This window comes from Oncorhynchus mykiss, chromosome 5 (genome assembly GCF_057628025.1).
Source record: "Oncorhynchus mykiss isolate SJ-2025 chromosome 5, ASM5762802v1, whole genome shotgun sequence".
In the NCBI taxonomy this organism is placed as follows: Eukaryota; Metazoa; Chordata; class Actinopteri; order Salmoniformes; family Salmonidae; genus Oncorhynchus; species Oncorhynchus mykiss.
In genome coordinates, this window is record NC_143026.1 from 49,238,844 (window position 1) to 49,260,255 (window position 21,412).

Sequence of the window (21,412 nt, forward strand, 5' to 3'; positions counted from 1 at the left end):
AAGTTCTCAGCATATGTGAGAACTCCTTCAAGACTGTTGGGAAAGCATTCCAGGTGATGCTGGTTGAGAGAATGCCAAGAGTGTGCAAAGCTGTCATCAAGGCAAAGGGTGGCTATTTGAAGAATCTCAAATATATTTGGATTCGTTTAACACTTTTTTGGTTACTACATGATTCCATATTTGTTTTTGTTTTGTTTTGATATCTTCACTATTATTCTACAATGTATAAAATAGTCAAAATAAAGAAACACCCGTGAATGAGTAGGTGTTCTAAAACTTTTGACCGGTAGTGTATATAATACATTAAAACAATGGTTTCGCTGAAACTTTTGGAAAAAGAGTGAAGTAGGAATACAATGTTCAGGATGTCATCACAATGACACCCCCAGTATCCAACAATGAAACCCCCAGCATCCAACAGTGAATCCGAGGCAAATTATTTTAAAAGGAAAGCCCTCTCACAACCTACTAACAATTTGTTTACAAATATGTTTTCACTGCAGGTGGGATAACTTTTCCAAGTGAATGGAAATATTACAGAAGACGAAGTCCAACGTACAAAATTGACACGGTGCTTACTTACTTTATCTAATGTCATATCAGGTAGCTCGTCCGTAAGTTCTACAGAAGAGCCGCCCACACTGGACCCTCCAGCGGTGCCAATTGATGCTTCGTATCTATACATAGCCAGCAGCTCCTCCAGTGGCATGTTGCCCTCCTGAATGATTAAAGATGACTTGATTTTGTTTTACAAATCATAACAAACAAAAGTTCATGCATAACAGTTAGGAAGATTTATGACAGAATGTTAACATAAAAAAATGGACAGTTCACTCAATACAAATTCATCTTGTTTCCCACACCTTGGCTGCTGTCAATCCACTGAGTCAGCCTTTCTAGCATTTTCTTGTACAGAGCGAGGCTAGTATTGTATTGAGGGGAGTTGTATCGGCCATTAATTATAGCCTGTTCAAAACTTCCAGTTGATCAACTATCCCATGTTAGCAAGGTAAGTTAGGTTAACCAGTTATTTAAATATTGCAGTTATCATGACCAGATTATGTTCCCATGAGGCCTCAACCACCAGGGGGGCCCCAATCAATTTTGTGGAGTCACTAAAGTATCATATGAACACGAGACAGGGCAAAATGTGTAGAATTCCAGGAAATTGGCTTTAAAACAGCAAAACAGTGTTTGCTCTGGAAAAAATGTAGAGCAGTGGGAGGAAAAAGTCACAGGGGGCAGCTCATAATAATGGCTAGAATAAAGTCAATTGAATGGTAGAAAACATATGTGGTTGATACCATTCCATGGACTTCATTCCAGCCATTACTATGAGCCATCCTCCCCTCAGCAGCCTCCACTGCCAGGGTCCCCCCAAAATTCTACTCCAAAATAAATAAAAAAATTATGCAGACACCATCTAGTTTAAAAGTTCCACCTCCTGAAATAACATACTGGTAAAATGATTTGTTAAAATATATTTGTTTTCATATTGGACCACACATATAGCCCATGCATGGTCCATATGATCAGGTATGCTATTAACAATAAGCATTATCACCTGTAGTAGCCTAACTGATGCAGCATAGTGGCTATAAATAAATAGGCTGAAGCATGGTGTTGCCTATCTGCAGTTACCCTATTGGGCTAAAACATAAATATCACATTTAGATTAGTATTCAGACCCTTTATTCAATACTTTGTTGTGAAGCCCCTTTGGCAGCGATTACAGCCTCGAGTCTTCTTGGGTATGATTCTACAAGCTGGGCACACCTGTATTTGGGGGGGGGGGGGGGGGGCATCTCCCATTCTTCTCTGCAAATCCTCTCAAACTCTGTCAAATTGGATGGGGATTATCGCGGCACAGCTATTTTCAGGTTTCTTCAGCGATGCTCGATCGGGTTCAAGTCCAGGCTCTGGCTGGGCCGCTCAAGGACATTCAGATACTTGTCCCGAAGGCACTCCTGCGTGGTCTTAGCTGTGTGCTTAGGGTAGTTGTCTTATTGGAAGGTGAACCTTCATCTCAGTCTCAACCTGCTCCAGAGCGCTCAGGTCCTTTCATCAAGGATCTCTCTGTACTTTGCTCCGTTCATCTTTCCCTTGATCCTGACTAGCCTCCCATTCCCTGCCGCTGGAAAACATCCTCACAGCATGATGCTGCCACCACCATACTTCACCGTAGGGATGGTGCCAGGCTTCCTCTAGATATGACGCTTGGCATTCTGGCCAAAGAGTTCAATCTTGGTTTCATCAGATCAGAGAATCTTGTTCTCAAGGTCTAGGAGTCCTTTAGGTGCCTTTTGGCAAACTCCAAGCGGGCTGTCGTGTGCCTTTTACTGAGGAGTGGCTTCCGTTTGGCCACTCTACCATAAAGCCCTGATTGCAGCACTCCACCAGAGACAGTTGGCCTTCTGGAAAGTTTTCCCATCTCCAGACTCTGGAGCTCTGTCTGAGTGACCGTCGGATTCTTGGTCACCTCCCTGGCCCTTCTCAGATTGCTCAGTTTGGCCAGCTCTAGGAAGAGTCTTGGTGGTTCCAAACTTTTTCCAATTAAGAATGATGGAGGTCACTGTGTTCTTGGGGACCTTCAGTGCTGCATATAGTTTTTGGTACCCTTCCCCTGATCTGTGCCTCAACACAATCCTGTCCTGGAGCTCTATGGACAATTCCTTCAACCTCATTGCTTGGTTTTTGCTCTGACATGCACTGTCAACTGTGGAACCTTATTTAGACAGGTGTGTGCCTTACCCAATCATGTCCAATTAATATAATTCCCTACATAAGGGATGCCAATGGCATTTCCCGTATGATTGATGAGGATCTCCATATTGCAAATGTATGGTCCCTTACTAGACGTCCGCAAATAGGCCAACAGCCTCAGGCCGTGCCCCAGGGTCAGATCTTCCAGGAAGTCATCAAATGAAGTCTCTCGGACATTTGGTTTCTGTTTTATTACATTTCGGTAATTTTTCCACTCTTCTGGAAAATGCCACCAGATGGCGACTGGCTGCTTATTGCAAATGGACAAAACACCAAAGTGACATGGCCATTTCCTGTAAACGGAGACGAAACTCGGTGAGCACAGGTTTGGCCAAATGGGCTTTTTAGCCCAGAAACAAGATGGCGTTGAGGCCTCAACACTGAGTTAAGGCCCATTTTCTGGGATTAAAAGGTCAAAAACTGTAATAAGCTTCGTCAAATTACATGAACCTACGGTGTCAGGAAAAAAGAACCAGCCATTTATCTACCGTAATTTATGAGAAATCGTACAATTGGTGATAGTTAAAGTACTTTTTTCAAAAAAGAAATTACAGCTCCAGTTGCGGCATTTCGGAGCTCTACGTGATTTTCTGAAATCATACACACGGGAGTGCCACAGTGTGAGGCCAATAGAAACAGAGCCTGCAAGTTACCTGCATTTGAACTATCAAAGAACCATCAGACCTAGAGCTCTGAAACTTTATATACATGTTCTAGAGCTTAAGTCGATAGTGCACTGTGAGTTGTGGCTCTAGAAGGTTCTCAGGCCAAGAAACAGCCTCGTACATTTGCAATGACTTCAATTCATTTTGACCATCGCGAAAATGATGACATTTAGAAAAGTCCCAGAGTCAGAAGACTAGGTGCATTGAAACCGCCTCGGCCCCTAGAGACGGACCCTAAAGTTTCTGTCCGATAGCTCTTTCAGGGATTCCGTAGCAATGCCCGGACAAAGTGCATTTTCAGCACTAATTAAGGTCGCTGCTTGAATGACCTATTGAGCCGAAACTCGGGATTTGGGGTCGCCTCAGCTAGGCCTACACAATATCATAACTGGACCCGCAGCTAGAATGTAACTACGTGATTTACGTTTTTATTATGGTTTAAACAGAAGGCGCTGTGAATTTTGGGCCTGCTCTGAAATATGTGATAGTTGGCTTCTAAACGTGTTGGACAAAGTGGGTTTGGTGTCAAAATGAGATCTTATTGACTGATGGACGCTGACTTTTGTCTATTTGCAATAAGTTTAAAAAGTGATGAACCATCACCAAAATGACAGACTGAAATCAACACCAACGATCGATGGAGAGGAACCACCATCGCTGCCCGGCCATCCCGAGTTCAACGGGCCAGTCAATTGGGCATTTCTGCAGCACATTAGAGCATGTCATATTCGTGATGGTAAATGCCCATTGTAAGTCATTGCAAATGGACAGCCATGCACCTGGTGATCGAAACTGATTTTTTGAAATGGTGTTTAATGCTAGGTAGGTAGGGCGCACCCCCCACCCGTGCACATCAATAGTTTGACGGGGGTTTTTAAAACCACAGAGTCCCACTTCTCTCTCATCAAACATGACAAATAGACCTAGGTTGATTCAGGGCTTAACATAGTGATATATCATTTGGTCAGTATAAATGCCATTTGGACATGGTTCACTGACTTTTGGGTTTGGAAACCGACTTCCTATGATCATATATGGCAAATGGACATAACATCCAGATTTGGTACTTTCCTTTCAAATATTTGTATTAAAACACACACAAGAATGGTGTATACAAGACATACAATTCTTATCTAAACATAAAAGAGCATACAGGAACAACAAGACCCAGAGTTCTGGGTGCAAAACAAATAATACAAAACACGCCATACAAAACAAGGACATGTAGAAAGAAAGAGGGTGGTGTCCGTCCGTCCGTCCGTCCGTCCGTCCGGCACTTATTCCCCCCTACCCAACTGCTCGGGTGGCAGGGCCAGCACATGCTGCCCAAAGGTAAATTAAAATATTACAATTGAGAGTGTGTTAATAAGTACAAATTCACAGCGCCGACTCGTCTAAGTAGGAGAGGAAAGGCTGCCAGATTTGATCAAATGTTGATAATTTATTGTTCAGAATATATCTAATTCTTTCTAAGTGTACAGTGTTTGCCAATTCGCTGAGCCATAATTTGGTAGAGGGCGCTTCCCTCCTTTTCCAAAACAACAAGATTCGTTTTTTTGACGAAATGAGACCGTAAGAGATTAGTTGTTTTGGGGGGGTTGGTTAATCCGTTTAGGGACTCAGATACTCCCAGGATTATCAGAAGCGGGTCTGGATCTATTGAAGTCTCCAAAACTTCAGAGAGGATCCCAAAAATTCCACACCAATAACCATGCAAGTTAGAGCATAGGGCAAAGCAGTGGAGTAGTGTACCCTGCGCAGCCTGACATTTATCACACGTAGGGGATGTATCAGGAAATATCCTATGCAGTTTAGTTTTGGAATAGTGTCATCTGTGTAATACCTTGAATTGTATGAGACGATGTCTGGAATTAATGGAGCATGTGTGGATATACTCCAAGCTCTCTTCCCAGTCTGCCACCGAGATGTCAGTCCCTAGTTCTTCCTCCATTTTGCCTTAATGGCATCTGTAGAAGTTGTGCTAACAGATTGAAAAGCATCATATAGACGCGATATCAGTTTCTGAGGTGGGGCATATTTTTATGCATCCGTCAAACATGGAAGGTTTAGCATTCCCAAATGTTGGGAGGTGTTTTCTAAAGTAGTATCTAATTTGTAGGCATCTGAAAAAATTACTTCTGGGAAGATAAGTTTCCCTCAGCAACTCAAAGGAAGCAAAAGGTCCCTTCTATGTATAAATCCCCTATGGTACTTATCCCCAACTCTCCCCATCGCTCAAAGGTGTTATCAAGGTTAGAGGGGGGCAAAGGAGGGATTCCTGGCGACAGGGAGCATGAATGACATTGGTCTAAGCTCAAAGTGGACTTTAATTTGCTTCCAGATTCGGACTGTGGTATGTATAACAGGATTGTTACAATAAAGTGACATCTCCAGATTGACAGGCGACAAAATCACAGCGCCGATAGAGAAGGGGTGACACTCCTCACGCTCCATACTAAGCCAGCTGGATGACAGAAGTGTGTCATCCAGCAGAAACGTAACAACGCGGAGGTTAGCGGCCCAGTAATAAAATATAAAATTTGGGAGAGACAATCCTCCTTCCATCTTGGATTTACAGAGGTGTTTTTTACCTATCCTGTGTTTTATAATCCCAGATGAAAGGATTGATAATTGAGTCCAGTTGTTTATGAAAGGATTTAGGTATGAATACTGGGATGTTCTGATATAGGTAGAGCAGTTGTGGGAGGAAGACCATTTTAATGGCATTAATTCTTCCGAGCAGAGAAATTGGGAGAGTTCTCCAAAATAGTACATTTGCCTTGAGTTTTTGTATTAAATAGTAAGGAGCATTGTTTGGTAACTACAATTCCCAGGTAGGTACATTTTTCTGAAGATGTTCTAGCCAGGAGGTGTTTTGCAACCGTATGGGCATTAATTCACTCTTGTTCCAATTTATTCTGTATCCCGAGAAGTTACCAAACAAATTGATCACATCAAGTATAGCTGGGATACTAGCCTGGGGTTCTGTTACAGAGGAGGATGTCATCTGCGTATAGGGAAATCTTATTTAGGAGTATCTTTAGTATTATAGCCGTGTATTGCTGCATGAGATCTAATCATCTGAGCGAGCGGTTCGATAATTAGGGCGAAGAGCATAGACGACAGCGCACAAACCTGCCTTGTCCCTCTGTAAAGGTTAAATCGGGGCGACAATGATTGGTTAGTGAGTATTCTGGCACAGGGGTTCCTATATAAAAGCTGGATCCAATTTATGAACCCATCTCCAATATTACATTTCTGTAGGACCTTGAATAGATTGACCAAGTTGAGCGGCCCTAAGGCCTTTCGGCGACAAGAGATATGACGGCAAGGTCCACGTTGGGTAACCTCTGAGAATACATAATGTTGAAGAGGCGCCTGAGATTGAAGAATGAGTTTCTGTTAGGGATAAAGCAGGTCTGATCCGAATGGACCAATTTGCCAATTAAAGTGCTAAACCTGTTAGCCAGAGTTTTTGCAAAAATCTTTTGGTTCTTATGTATAACTGTAATGAACGCTTCATCCAAAGTTGAAGGGAGAGCTCCATCCTCATTGGCCTGAACCAACATTTTGTGCAGGTAGGGAGACAGCATGTTGCTGAATGTTTTATAGAATTCACCAGGGTATCCATCTGGGCCCAGGGTCTTGCCACTCTTTAGAGATTTAATTGTTTCTCGAATTTCATCAAGAGATATTTCCTTATTCAGGAAGTTAGAATCTTCCTGGTTCAGGGCAGGACGATTACAGTCCTCCAAGAAAGTTTGCATAATTAAGGGGTTAGGATCCGCTTTAGATGTATATAGATTCCGTCAGTTTTATGAGACTGTCATTGATGTCTTTGGGGGAAGAGAGTAATTCCCCAGATGCAGATTTAACTTTGTGAATCATTCAGTCATTCATTTTTTCGTAGTTGTCTGGCGAGTAATTTGTGTGGTTTGTCACCAAACTCAATTTTTTGCTTGGCATAGAGAAAAGATTTAGCCATTTTAGCTGAGAGAATCTGATTATATTCAAATTTTAAAGATGTAATTTTTTATGTTTCTCCATAGATGGATGGCTAGCATTCTCCCTATCCAGTAAGTTAATTTGTCCCTCCAGTTCTTACAGTTTCTCTGTTTTGCCTACTCCTGGCAGCCTGAAAGGAGATGATACAGCCTCTCAGATAAGCCTTCAGTGTTTCCCACAATAATGCTGGGGAAGTCTCTGTGTTGTCATTGGTATCAAAGAAAAATGTAATTTGGTCTTTAAGATATTCACAGAATGTTGGTTCTGTGAGGATTCAACCTCCAGACCCTCTCGTTTGGTACAATGTCACCCAATCTCAGGGAGAAGGTGAGTGGACTGTGGTCCGAGATTATAATATCATGATACCTCACATTACAGGTATAGGGGAGTAGTCTAGCATCCATCAAAAAGTAGTCAAGTCGAGTGTAAACATTGTGAACATGAGAGTAAAAGGAGTATTCCCTACCCGTAGGGTTAGCGATCCTCCATATATCAAATAAGTTAGAATTTTTTACATAGGTATTCAAGAATTCGCTTGAATAGGAGGTAGGGGTAGAGGATCTATCCAAATATTGGTCTAGCACACAGTTAAGGTCCCCTCCAATGACCAGGTTAGTATGGGAGATATCTGGAATGAGGGCAAGGACTCTTTTGAAAAAAGAGGGGTTATCAATGTTTGGCCCATAGATATTTAGTAGAGTTACTGAGGTAGAGTGGATTTCTCCTATTACGATCACGTACCGACCCTCTTTATCCGCAATAGTGGTTTTATGTAGAAAGGGAATTCCTTTCCATACCAGAATCGCTGTGCCTCTCGTTTTCTAGTCGGGAGAGCGGCCCACGGCTAGACAAAGGCAGAACGGCACAAAACATCAACTTGCTAACCAGGTGTCCGCCCCTTCCCAACCATCACCCCCAGTCCCCTGCAAGCAATAAATAAATTAATATTAATAAGAATAATGTAAGGATTGTAAAAAAAATGACGAAACAAAAACAAAAATGGGGGCAGTATATCCATCCGAAGGTGTCAGTGATCAAACCTGGAAGTAAAAATATGCATCGCTCTGAGCACAGCCGGGATGAAAGTGAATTTAACATTAAATGAGAGCTGACCGCCATCCATTGGTCAGCTCAGCGTCTTACATGTTCGGTAGCCCTTGTTGAGCCCGTTTAATACGGTTTCACCCATTATGGTATAGTAAGGATTCGAGTCCATGAGCAGACACAATGACAAGGCATTCTAATCTGTACAAGGGATTGGTGTATATCCCCGGATAAACTTCTCTGCGTCCAAAACTGAGGAGAGCAAAATCTTCTCACCGGAAGGCGGGGTAATTCTTAGTCTTGCAGGGAAGAGCAAGGCTGGGCGAAGATGGAGTTTGTAGAGTTTGGTCATGACATCTCTGTAGTCGGTGCGGTGCTTTGCCACGTCGGGCGCATAATCCTCAGACACGGAATGGGTGCCCTTTATGTGACAGGTTGCCCCTCATTCGAGCTTCACGCAGGATAAGATCCTTGGTCTTGAAACTGACAACAGATGATTACTGGGCGAGGACGTTGACCCGGTCCAGGTACTGGGACAAGGGAGCGATGTGCACGGTCCAGCTGGGGATCCAAAGCCAAAACATCTGATCCCATTGCATCCTTCAATAGCTTGGCGAAGAAGTCGGTGGGGCGAGAGCCCACCTCTACCCCCTCTGCCAGACCAACAACGCAAAGGTTATTACGTCTGGATCGGCCCTCCAGGTCCACCACTTTCACAGAAAGCCTCTGCACACTATCCTGCAATGACGTGCAGAGCTTCTCTAACTCGTCAATCTTACCAGCGTTGAATTCAGAAGCTTTCTCAAGGCCCACAATGCTCTGGCCATGCGAAGCGACCGTTCGAATGATGCTCTCGATTTTGGTGTCCAGTTCAGCAATAGCGGCCTTAAGATTCTCAGCTATAGCAACATGTAGCTCCCCCAAAGCCCGGGTAAGTTCTGTAAGTGTCACGTTGTTGCATGTGCCTTCCGCCATGTCTGTCTCGTTTTTTAGTGGGGAGTAGGCCTCCGCTGTGGATTTATTGTCCTTTGGTCGCTTATTACTGTAACTTTTTATATGAAATGCCAAATCTTGAATTAGAAAGAAATGTTTGTTGTAAAAAGTGCCATAAAGTAGGTTAAATTAGATTATTTTGCAAAAAAGTTGCAGGAGCCTCACACAGCAGTTCACTCCAACATGCTAGCTCTGCCCCCCTGATTTGGTACATTCAATACCTATGTATGGCATTTGGACATTTCTTATGCCATTTGGCCATGGTTCACTGGGATTTTGATTTCCTAAGGTCATATATTGCAAACGGACAAAACCTATTTTATTGAGTTTGTCCATAAGGGCTAAGGTATGTTCATATAGTTGTTATATATGTATTATTGACAAATATATATATTTAAAAAGAAAAAGTAAATAATAAAAAATAAACTGTCCAGAAAGCACTTGAGGGAGTTGTATTTTATAATTAAAAAAAATAACAAATCCAAATTTGACCCTTGGGTCTTGACTTTATGTCCATTTGCAATATGAACATTTACGGTGGAGCACGCTCGCCATCTTTGGGATTTTAGCTGTGTGACACTTCGCATTTGCTTTGAATGAACTGCTGTCGATTTGAGTGGTATTTGCGATCGTGTATGTGCTTTGCCAAACAGCAATATGTTGCCAGTAATTTTTTGTACATTTCATGGGGTCTTCCAGGTGGACTCCAATCAAGTTGTAGAAACATCAAGGATGATCATGGGAAACAGGAGTCTCATAGCAAAAGGGTCTGGAATAAGGCATTTTATTTGTATATACATTTGCAAACATTTCTAAAAACCTGTTTTCACTTTGTCATTATGGGGTATTATGTGTAGATCGATAAGGAACATTTATTTAAACAATTTTAGACTAAGGCTGTAACGTAACAAAATGTGGAAAAAGTCAAGGGGTCTGAAAACTTTCCGAATGCACTCTGTCCCCCAAAAAACTTGCATAAACACACTGAATATAACGTAGACATACCTGTTAGGGTAACACGCCCCCTGCCTATATTTCTCACAGAAACCACTTAGTCTAAAAAAGGTTTAAATGGTGCAGTTTATACTTATTTAGGAGTTGAGAAATAAATTCAGAAAGGAACGCTGGGAACAAACACCATTAAAACTTGGGTCAGAATGGAGTACTCCCTCCCTGTGGCACTAGTAACTTGAATGCGCCTGGAAAGGAACATTTCTCACAGAACAAGCAGACTAGGTAAATATACTGAACAAAAATATAAAAATGCAACATGTAAAGTGTTGGTCCCATGTTTCATGAGCGGAAATAAAAAGACCCCAGAAATGTTACATCTCTGTTAGTGAGCGTCTCGTTTGCCAAGATATGCCACACCTGTTGGGTGGATGGATTATCAAGAAGTTGATTAAACAGCATGATCATTACACAGGAGCACAATGTGCTGGGGACAATAAAATGCCACTAAAATCTGCAGTTGTTTTACAACAAAGCCACAGAAGTCTCGTTGAGGGTGCAATTGGCATGCTGACTGGCGGAATGTCCACCATCCGGCTTCTTCACCTGCAGGATCGTCTTAGGAAGGAGGGAGGGAAGGGGAGTTGCTCAAGAGTATTTCTGTCTAATAAAGCCCTTGTGGGGAAAAACTCATTCTGATTGGCTTGTCCTGGCTCCCCAGTGGCAGGACCTGGCTCCCAAGTGGGTGGGCCTACGCCCTCGCAGGCCCACCCATGGCTGCGCCCATGCCCAGTCATGTGAAATCCATAGATTATGGTGTAATGAAGTTATTTCAACTGACTGATTTCCTTCTATTAAACTAACTCCATAAAACTTTGGAAATTGTTTCATGTTGCATTTATATTTTTGTTCAGTATAGATAAATTATTCTATGGGTTTGTCAGATTGTTCTATTCAGTACTAATTTTGTTTGTAGAGGAAAAGTAAAATGTGGACTGTTCTAACATCTTCAAAGTGACCATTGAAAAATATTTTTCAATGTTTCATATTTTTGAGGCGTGACGGCAATAATTTGCCGTGGCGCAGCTGCAAAGTGTTCTTTCCGCCAACAAGAGGTGTGTGAACTGTTTGGTGGTCGCGACTTGTAAGATTGTAACTACTACAGTAGTTGAGAACCCCTTACACACACACACACACACATTTATTATGTACCTCAAGGCTACACGTTGCTTTGGAGTGTCATGGAAAAACATTTGCGATTCAGAATATTGGCCCCATTGGATTACATTAGTGGGAGCTACTCTTTTGCCAGCGACAGCTAAAAGAAACAAAATATCCCAAATGTGAATGGTTTGTTTGTAATAAAATGCCCAAGTTCAATTTAGAAAAATCTGGTCCAACAAATATTGAACGATCCCTTAATTACAAAAAGAGCTCAAGTGTTCAATGAATGACATGTAAACCAATATGGGTGCATGCATGTGATGCATTATTTTAGATTTCTAGCCTGTCTAATTTTGCATCTTGTAACAATGACATCTGTGGAACATCAAATTGTACCTTCTCCAAATCTGCTATTTCAGCGCTGACGCTTGTCCCTTCCTCCTGCATCTCCTCGTCCTCCAAAGTTTGCTCATCGTCATAGTCATGGACCAACATCTCTGCTGTTGGATCAAAGTCATGATCTTCTGAAGACAGAGAGCCAACTGGATAATAACAACACAGTAACATTAGACTTTGCTAGTTAATACAGTGAATGAGGTAAAGTGCCAGTCAAAAGTTTGGACAGATCTACTCATTGAAGGGTTTCTTTATTTTTTCTACATCACAGAATAGTGAAGAAATCAAAACACACACATATGGAATCATGTAACCAAAAAAAGTGTTAAATCAATATATTTTATATTCTTCAAAAGTAGCCATCCTGTGCCTTGAAGCCAGCTTTGCACACTCTTGGCATTCTCTCAACCAGCTTCATGAAGACTGCTTTTCCAACATACGCTGAGCACTTGTTGGTTGCTTTTCCTTCACTCTGCGGTCCAAGTCATCCCAAACCTCCAGAGTGGAGGCCAGGTCATCTGATGAAGCACTCCACTACTCTCCTTCTTGGTCAAATAGCTCTTACACAGCCTGGAGGTATGTTTTGGGTCATTGGCCTGTTGAAAAACAAAATGATAGTGCCACTGAGCCCAAACCAGGTGGGATGGCAAAATCGCTGCAAAATGCTGTGGTAGCCATGCTGTTTTAAGTGTGCCTTGAATTCTAAAATATCATTGACAGCGGCACCAGCAAAGCACCATCACACCTCCTCCATGCTTCACGGTGGGAACCACACATGCAGAGATCATCCGTTCACCTACTCTGCATCTCACAAAGACATGGCAGTCAGAACCCCCCAAAAAATCTCAAATTTGGATTCGTCACACCAAAAGGACAGATATCCACCGGTCTAATGTCCATTGCGCGTGTTTCTTGGCCCAAGCAAGTCTTCTTATTGACATGCTTTAGTAGTGGTTTCAATGCAGCAATTTTACCATGAAGGCCTGATTCACAGATTCCTCTGAACAGTTGATGTTGAGATGTGTCTGTTACTTGAAGTCTGAAGCATTTATTTGGGCTGCAAGTTGAGGAGCAGTTAACGCTAATGAACTTAGCCTCTGCAGCAGAGGTAACTCAGTCTTTCAATTCAAAGTGTATTGGTCACATGCGCCGAATACAACAGATGTAGACCTTACAGAGAAATGCTTACTTACAGGCTCTAACCAATAGTGCAAAAAAGCTATTAGGTGAACAACAGGTAAGTAAAGAAATAAAAACAGTAAAAAGACAGTGAAAAACAGTAGCGAGGCTATAAAAGTAGCAAGGCTACATACTACCTCAATCAGCCTGACTAACCGGTGTCTGTATGTTGATATGGTTAAAGTAACTATGCATATATGATGAACAGAGAGTAGCAGTAGCGTGAAGAGGGGTTGACGGGTGGTGGGACACAATGCAGAAATCTTTTTATAGTTTCCTGAGGGGGAAATAGGCTTTGTCGTGCCCTCTTCACGACGGTCTTGGTGTGTTTGGACTATTCTAGTTTGGTCGGTGATGTGGACACCAAGGAACTTGAAGCTCTCAACCTGCTCCACTACAGCCTCGATGAGAATGGGGGCGTGCGCGGTCCTCCTTTTCCCGTAGTCCACAATCTCCTTAGTCCTGGTCAAGTTGAGGGATAGGTTGTTATTCTGGCACCACCCGGCCACGTCTCTGACCTCCTCCCTATAGGCTGTCTCGTCGTTGTCGGTGATCAGACACTGTTGTGTCGTCTGAAAACTTAAATGGTGTTGGAGTCATGCCTGGAAATGCAGTCGTGGGTGAACAGGGAGTACAGGAGGGGACTGAGCACGCACCCCTGGGATGCTCTGGTGTTGAGGATCAGCGTGGCAGATGTATCGCTACCTACCCTCACCACCTGGGGGCGGCCCGTCAGGAAGTCTAGGATCCAGTTGCAGAGGGAGGGTCCTTAGCGATGAGCTTTGAGGATACTATGGTGTTGAACGCTGAGCTGTAGTCAACGAATAGCATTCTCACATGAGTGTTCCTTTTGTCCAGGTGGGAAAGGGCAGTGTGGAGTGCAATAGAGATTGCATCATCTGTGGATCTGTTTGGGCAGTATGCAAATTGGAGTGGGTCTAGTGTTTCTGGGATAATGGTGTTGATGTGAGCCATTAACAGCCTTTCAAAGCACTTCATGGCTATGGACGTGAGTGCTACAGGTCTGTAGCCATTTAGGCAGGTTGCCTTGGTGTTCTTGGGCACAGGAACTATGGTGGTCTGCTTGAAACATGTTGGTATTACAGACTCAATAAAGGGACATGTTGAAAATGTCAGTGAAGACACCTGCCAGTTGGTCAGCAGATGCCCAGAGCACACGTCCTGGTAATTTGTCTGGCCCCGCAGTCTTGTGAATGTTGACCTATTTTTTAAGTGTTACTCACGTCGGCTACGGAGAGGGTTATCATAGTCGTCCGGAACAGCTGATGCCCTCATGCATGCCTCAGTGTTGCTTGCCTCGACGCGAGCATAGAAGTGGAGGGCTCGCGTCACTGGGCGGCTTGCGGCTGTGCTTCCCTTTGTAGTCTGTAATAGTTGGCAAGCCCTGCCACTTAATTAAGATGAGCGTCGGACCCGGTGTAGTATGATTCAATCTTAGCCCTGTATTGACACTTTGCCTGTTTGATGGTTCGATGCAGGGCAAAGCAGGATTTCTTGTAGGCTTCCGGGTTAGAGTCCCGCACCTTGAAAGCGGCAGCTCTGTCCTTTAGGTCAGTGCGAATGTTACCTGTAATCCATGGCTTCTGGTTGGGGTATGTACGTACAATCACTGTGGGGACAACATCCTCAACGCATTTATTGATAAAGGAAGAGACTGATTTGGTGTACTCCTCAATGTCATTGGAAGAATCCCGGAACATGTTCCAGTATGTGCTAGCAAAACAGTTCTTTAGCTTAGCATCTGCTTCATCTATAAAAAGAAAAGTGGTCAGATCAAGTCAACGATGCTTCCTGCTTTAATTTTTGCTTGTAAGCAGGAATCAGGAGGAACGAGTGGTGGTCGGATTTACCAAATGGAGGGCGAGGGAGAGCTTTGTACGCGTCTCTGTGTGTGGAGTACGGGTAATCAAGAAATTCTTTCCCCCTTTCCCTCCCGCTAGCTGAATATCCATGTCGTCATTCAGCCACGATTACATGAAACATAGGATACTACAGTTTTTGATGTCCCGTTGGTAGGATATTCATGATTGTACCTCGTCTTATTTATTGTCCAATGATTGCACGTTGGCGAGTAATATTGACGGCAACGGCAGCTTTCTCACTCGCCTTCTGCGGGTCCTCACAAGGCATCCCGCTGTGTCCCCTGTACCTGCGTTTCTTCCTCTTGCAAATAACGGGGACGTTGGTCCTGTCGGGTGTTTGGAGAACGTCCTGTGTGTCTTGCGTGTTGAAGAAAAAAACTGTCTAATCCGAGGTGAATGATCGCTGTCCTAATATCCAGAAGCTCTTTTTTGCCGTAAGATACGGACGGTCCTCATGAGAACCAGTTTCTTCATAGCACTTGATGGTTTTTGCGCCTGCGCTTGAAGAAACTTTCAAAGTTCTTGAACTTTTCTGCATCGACTGACGTTCTTGTCTTAAAGTAATGATAGACTGTCGTTTGTCTTTGCTCATTTGAGCTGTACTTGCCATAATATGGACTTTGTATTTTACAAAATAGGGCTACCTTCACACAACACAACTCATTGGTTCAAACATCCACAAATTAACAAGGCACACCTGTTAATTGAAATGCAGTCCAGGTGACTATCTCATGAAGCTGGTTGAGAGTATGCCAAGAGTGTGCAAAGCTGTCATCAAGGAAAAAGGTGGCAACTTTGAAGAATCTCAAATATAATATATAACCCTAACACTTTTTTGGTTACTACATGATTCCATAGTTTTGATGTCATCACTATTATACTACAATGTAGAAAATAGTAAAAATACAGACAAACCCTGGAATGAGTAGGTGTGTCCAAACTTTTGACGGATACTGCACAACAAATTCATGGTTCCACCTGCATTAATACAACAAAAAGTCACAGGTAGAAAACTTACCTGGGCTTGTACTTCCAAAGGAAGCCTAAAAAAATAAGAGATAGTAGGGGGTGAGATTTGGAATAACGTTAGCTAGCTAGGCTACATCTAGTAAACAGGCAAAATCGTCGCAATGACAGTAAGTTATATATGAAACTATAACCCAATTTAGTTAACATAAAAGATAATCCCCCGTCTAGTTTACATCACCATATACAGTCATTGGTATTACCATTACACCATTTGCTGAGCTCTTAAATAGCAAGGTACTGGTAGCAAGTTATTTAGTTGAGTCAATTCAGGCGTTGTTGGGGGGGGGGGGGGGGGGCGGCACAAATAACTGTTTATTAAATACTGATATCAACTTTGTCACTTCAGCATGCTTGTGTGTCAGTCTATCAAGCAGGGCTACAGACTAGAAGGCTGAGGGTTCACTGACCACCGAACTCTTCCTGCCTGTTTCATTACACTATGATCGGCTAGGGCGAAATCAGATTTTCTACATTTTGATGCAATATTCATAATTAAATAAAATATATGCAACACATTTTTCACCAACAGGCTTCTGTGTCAATGCAGAAAGCCAGTATGAGGGTTTGCGTTCAAGCTAGAATGAAAGGCGGCCGGCGCATGGAAGACAAGATATCTGTAGAGTTCAAAAAGTAATCCATGCTTGAAAGAATACAAAAAATGTGAAAGTGCAAGGTGCTAAAAAAAAAGGAACAAAGCATACATGTCAGCCTTATGCATTCACCAGAGCTGTAACAATGCACCGCATAATCAATTAACAAAGCATATCAACTTCAGGCACTTCAATAACATGGTTTGCGTGTTCAACACCGCAATAGTAGACTATGTCAATCTCGACAAACAGAAAAGACATCCCCCCCTACTAGAGCTAGCCCCATCTTGGTAGACAAATTTGAGTCGCCGCAAATATCTGATTTGCGCCAGTCTCAGTGGACTAATCCATTGCGGAGGCTGTGGGGATGGTACAGTCCATCACAAATACATGTGCTACTGAAATGTATAGGATTATATTATGTAAGAACAATGGTGCAACTAGGGTTGTAAAATCCCTGCAACTTCCTATAAATTCCCTGGTTTTCCAGAAATTCCAGTTTGAGGTGTGCTGGAATCATTATAGAATAAAACAGGAAATCCAGAATCCTCCAACCAGGTGCAACACTAATAAAAATGATATTTTATGACCAATGCGATTTCACCCGCGTTGGATAGCAGTCGCTGTCTGCAATTCTGAAATGGCACCTTTTCCTAGACCATGTTGATGTGCAAAACAGCAAAGTCAACCAGCATATTGGTGTTGAGAACAATGTGGCGAAGGCAGCAGCAGAGTGAGAATAGAAAACAGCGCTTGCCTTAATTGGCTAAGAAATGCGAGAAAACAAAACCCCAACTTAAGTTTGTAATCAATAGCCTAACTTAAACTATTCATGTATGTATGTATGTATGTATGTATGTATGCACGCACACAGTTGTTTCGGAAGTTTACATACACCTTAGCCAAATAGATTTAAACTCGGTTTCACAATTCCTGACATTTAATCCTAGTAAAAATTCCCTGTCTTAGGTCAGTTAGGATCACTGCTTTATTTTAAGAATGTGAAATGTCAGAATAATAGGGAGAATGATCTTTCAGCTTGTATTTCTTTCATCACATTCCCAGTGGGTCAGAAGTTTACATACACTCAATTAGTATTTGGTAGCATTGCCTTTAAATGGTTTAAATTGGGTCAAGCGTGTCGGGTAGCCTTCCACAAGCTTCCAACAATAAATTGGGTGAATTTTAGCCCATTCCTACTGACAGAGCTGGTGTAACGAGTCAGGATTATAGGCCTCCTTGCTCGCACACGCTTTTTCAGTTCTGCCCACACATTTGCTATAGGATTGAGGTCAGGGCTTTGTGATCTCCAATACCTTGACTTTGTTGTCCTTAAGTAATTTTGCCACAACTTTGGAAGTATGCTTGGGGCCATTTGGAAGACCCATTTGCGAACAAGCGTTAACTTCCTGACTGATGTCTTGAGATGTTGCTTCAATAAATCCACCGAATTTTCCACCCTCGTGACGCCATCTAGTTGTGAAGTGCACCAGTCCCTCCCACAATATAATGCTGCCACCCCCGTGCTTCACGGTTGGGATGGTGTTCTTCAGCTTGCAAGCATCCCCCTTTTTACTCCAAACATAACGATGGTCATTATGGCCAAACAGTTCTATTTTTGTTTCATCAGACCAGAGGACATTTCTCAAAAAAAGTATGATCTTTGTCCCCATATGCCGAAGCAGTGGCTTCTTCCTTGCTGAGCGGCCTTTCAGGTTATGTCGATATAGGACTCATTTTACTGTGGATAAAGATACTTCTGTACCCGTTTCCTCCAGCATCTTCACAAGGTCATTTTCTGTTGTTCTGGGATTGATTTGCACTTTTCGCACCAAAGTTCGTTCATCTCTAGGAGACCGAACGCGTTTCTTTCCTGAGCGGGATGACAGATGCGTGGTCCCAGTGTTATTACTTGCATACTATTGTTTGTACAGATGAATGTGGTACCTTCAGGCGTTTGGAAATTGCTCCCAAGATTAACCAGACTTGTGGAGGTCTACAATTATTTTTGAGGTCTTGGCTAATTTCTTTTGATTTTCACATAATGTCAAGCAAAGATGCACTAAGTTTGAAAGGTAGGCCTTGAAATACATCCACAGGTACACCTCCAATTGACTAAAATTATGTCAATTAGCCTATCAGAAGCTTTTAAAGCCATGACATAATTTTCTGGAATTTTGCAAGCTGTTTAAAGGCACAGTCAACTGAGTGTATGTAAACTTCTGACCATCTGGAATTGTGATACAGTGAGTTAAGTTGAATAATCTTCCTGTAAACAATTATTGGAAATTACTTGTGTCATGCACAATGTAGATGTCCTAATCTACAGAAGACCAACAAGAAATTTGTGGAGTGGTTGAAAAATTAGTTTTAAATTACTCCAACCTAAGTGTATGTAAACTTCCAACCCCAACTGTGTGTGTGTGTGTGTGTGTGTGTGTATGTACAGTGCCTTGCGAAAGTATTCGGCCCCCTTGAACTTTGCGACCTTTTGCCACATTTCAGGCTTCAAACATGAAGATATAAAACTGTATTTTTTTGTGAAGAATCAACAACAAGTGGGACACAATCATGAAGTGGAACGGCATTTCTTGGATATTTCAAACTTTTTTAACAAATCAAAAACTGAAAAATTGGGCGTGCAAAATTATTCAGCCCCCTTAAGTTAATACTTTGTAGCGCCACCTTTTGCTGCGATTAAGTCACTTGGGGTATGTCTATCAGTTTTGCACATCGAGAGACTGAATTTTTTTCCCATTCCTCCTTGCAAAACAGCTCGAGCTCAGTGAGGTTGGATGGAGAGCATTTGAACAGCAGTTTTCAGTTCTTTCCACAGATTCTCGATTGGATTCAGGTCTGGACTTTGACTTGGCCATTCTAACACCTGGATATGTTTATTTTTTAACCATTCCACTGTAGATTTTGCTTTATGTTTTGGATCATTGTCTTGTTGGAAGACAAATCTCCGTCCCAGTCTCAGGTCTTTTGCAGACTCCATCTGGAGTCTGCATCATCAGGTTCTCCAGAATGGTCCTGTATTTGGCTCCAGCCATCTTCCCATCAATTTTAACCATCTTCCCTGTCCCTGCTGAAGAAAAGCAGGCCCAAACCATGATGCTGCCACCACCATGTTTGACAGTGGGGATGGTGTGTTCAGCTGTGTTGCTTTTACGCCAAACATAACATTTTGCATTGTTGCCAAAAAGTTCAATTTTGGTTCCATCTGACCAGAGCACCTTCTTCCACATGTTTGGTGTGTCTCCCAGGTGGCTTGTGGCAAACTTTAAATGACACTTTTTATGGATATCTTTAAGAAATGGCTTTCTTCTTGCCACTCTTCCATAAAGGCCAGATTTGTGCAATATACGACTGATTGTTGTCCTATGGACAGAGTCTCCCACCTCAGCTGTAGATCTCTGCAGTTCATCCAGAGTGATCATGGGCCTCTTGGCTGCATCTCTGATCAGTCTTCTCCTTGTATGAGCTGAAAGTTTAGAGGGACGGCCAGGTCTTGGTAGATTTGCAGTGGTCTGATACTCCTTCCATTTCAATATTATCACTTGCACAGTGCTCCTTGGGATGTTTAAAGCTTGGGAAATCTTTTTGTATCCAAATCCGGCTTTAAACTTCTTCACAACAGTATCTCGGACCTGCCTGGTGTGTTCCTTGTTCTTCATGATGCTCTCTGCGCTTTTAACGGACCTCTGAGACTATCACAGTGCGGGTGCATTTATACGGAGACTTGATTACACACAGGTGGATTGTATTTATCATCATTAGTCATTTAGGTCAACATTGGATCATTCAGAGATCCTCACTGAACTTCTGGAGAGAGTTTGCTGCACTGAAAGTAAAGGGGCTGAATAATTTTGCACGCCCAATTTTTCAGTTTTTGATTTGTTAAAAAAGTTTGAAATATCCAATAAATGTCGTTCCACTTCATGATTGTGTCCCACTTGTTGTTGATTCTTCACAAAAAAAATACAGTTTTATATCTTTATGTTTGAAGCCTGAAATGTGGCAAAAGGTCGCAAAGTTCAAGGGGGCCGAATACTTTCGCAAGGCACTGTACATACACTGCTCAAAAAAATAAAGGGAACACTTAAACAACACAATGTAACTCCAAGTCAATCACACTTCTGTGAAATCAAACTGTCCACTTAGGAAGCAACACTGATTGACAATAAATGTCACATGCTGTTGTGCAAATGGAAGAGACACCAGGTGGAAATTATAGGCAATTAGCAAGACTCCCCCAATAAAGGAGTGGTACTGCAGGTGGTGAACACAGACCACTTCTCAGTTCCTATGCTTCCTGGCTGATGTTTTGGTCACTTTTGAATGCTGGCGGTGCTTTCACTCACATAACTCACATAATGGTAGCATGAGACGGAGTCTACAACCCACACAAGTGGCTTAGGTAGTGCAGCTCATCCAGGATGGCACAACAATGCGAGCTATGGCAAGAAGGTTTTCTGTGTCTGTCAGCGTAGTGTCCAGAGCATGGAGGCGCTACCAGGAGACAGGCCAGTACTTCAGGAGACGTGGAGGAAACCGTAGGAGGGCAACAACCCAGCAGCAGGACCGCAACCTCCGCCTTTGTGCAAGGAGGAGCACTGCCAGAGCCTGCAAAATAACCTCCAGCAGGCCACAAATGTGCATGCGTCTGCTCAAACGGTCAGACACAGACTCCATGAGGGTGGTATGAGGGCCCGACGTCCACAGGTGGGGGTTGTGCTTACAGTCCAAC

At 42.7% G+C, this 21,412-nt stretch overlaps 1 protein-coding gene across 1 annotated transcript in view; it reads right to left on the bottom strand.

Moving 5' to 3' along the window:
• mier3a (mesoderm induction early response 1, family member 3 a) overlaps positions 1–21,412 on the bottom strand; it is a 45,056-nt gene that overhangs the window by 20,039 nt on the left and 3,605 nt on the right. The window contains 3 exon segments of the mRNA XM_036977749.2: positions 584–718; positions 11,982–12,127; positions 16,062–16,086. Coding sequence (XP_036833644.2) covers positions 584–718; positions 11,982–12,127; positions 16,062–16,086 — 306 coding nt within the window.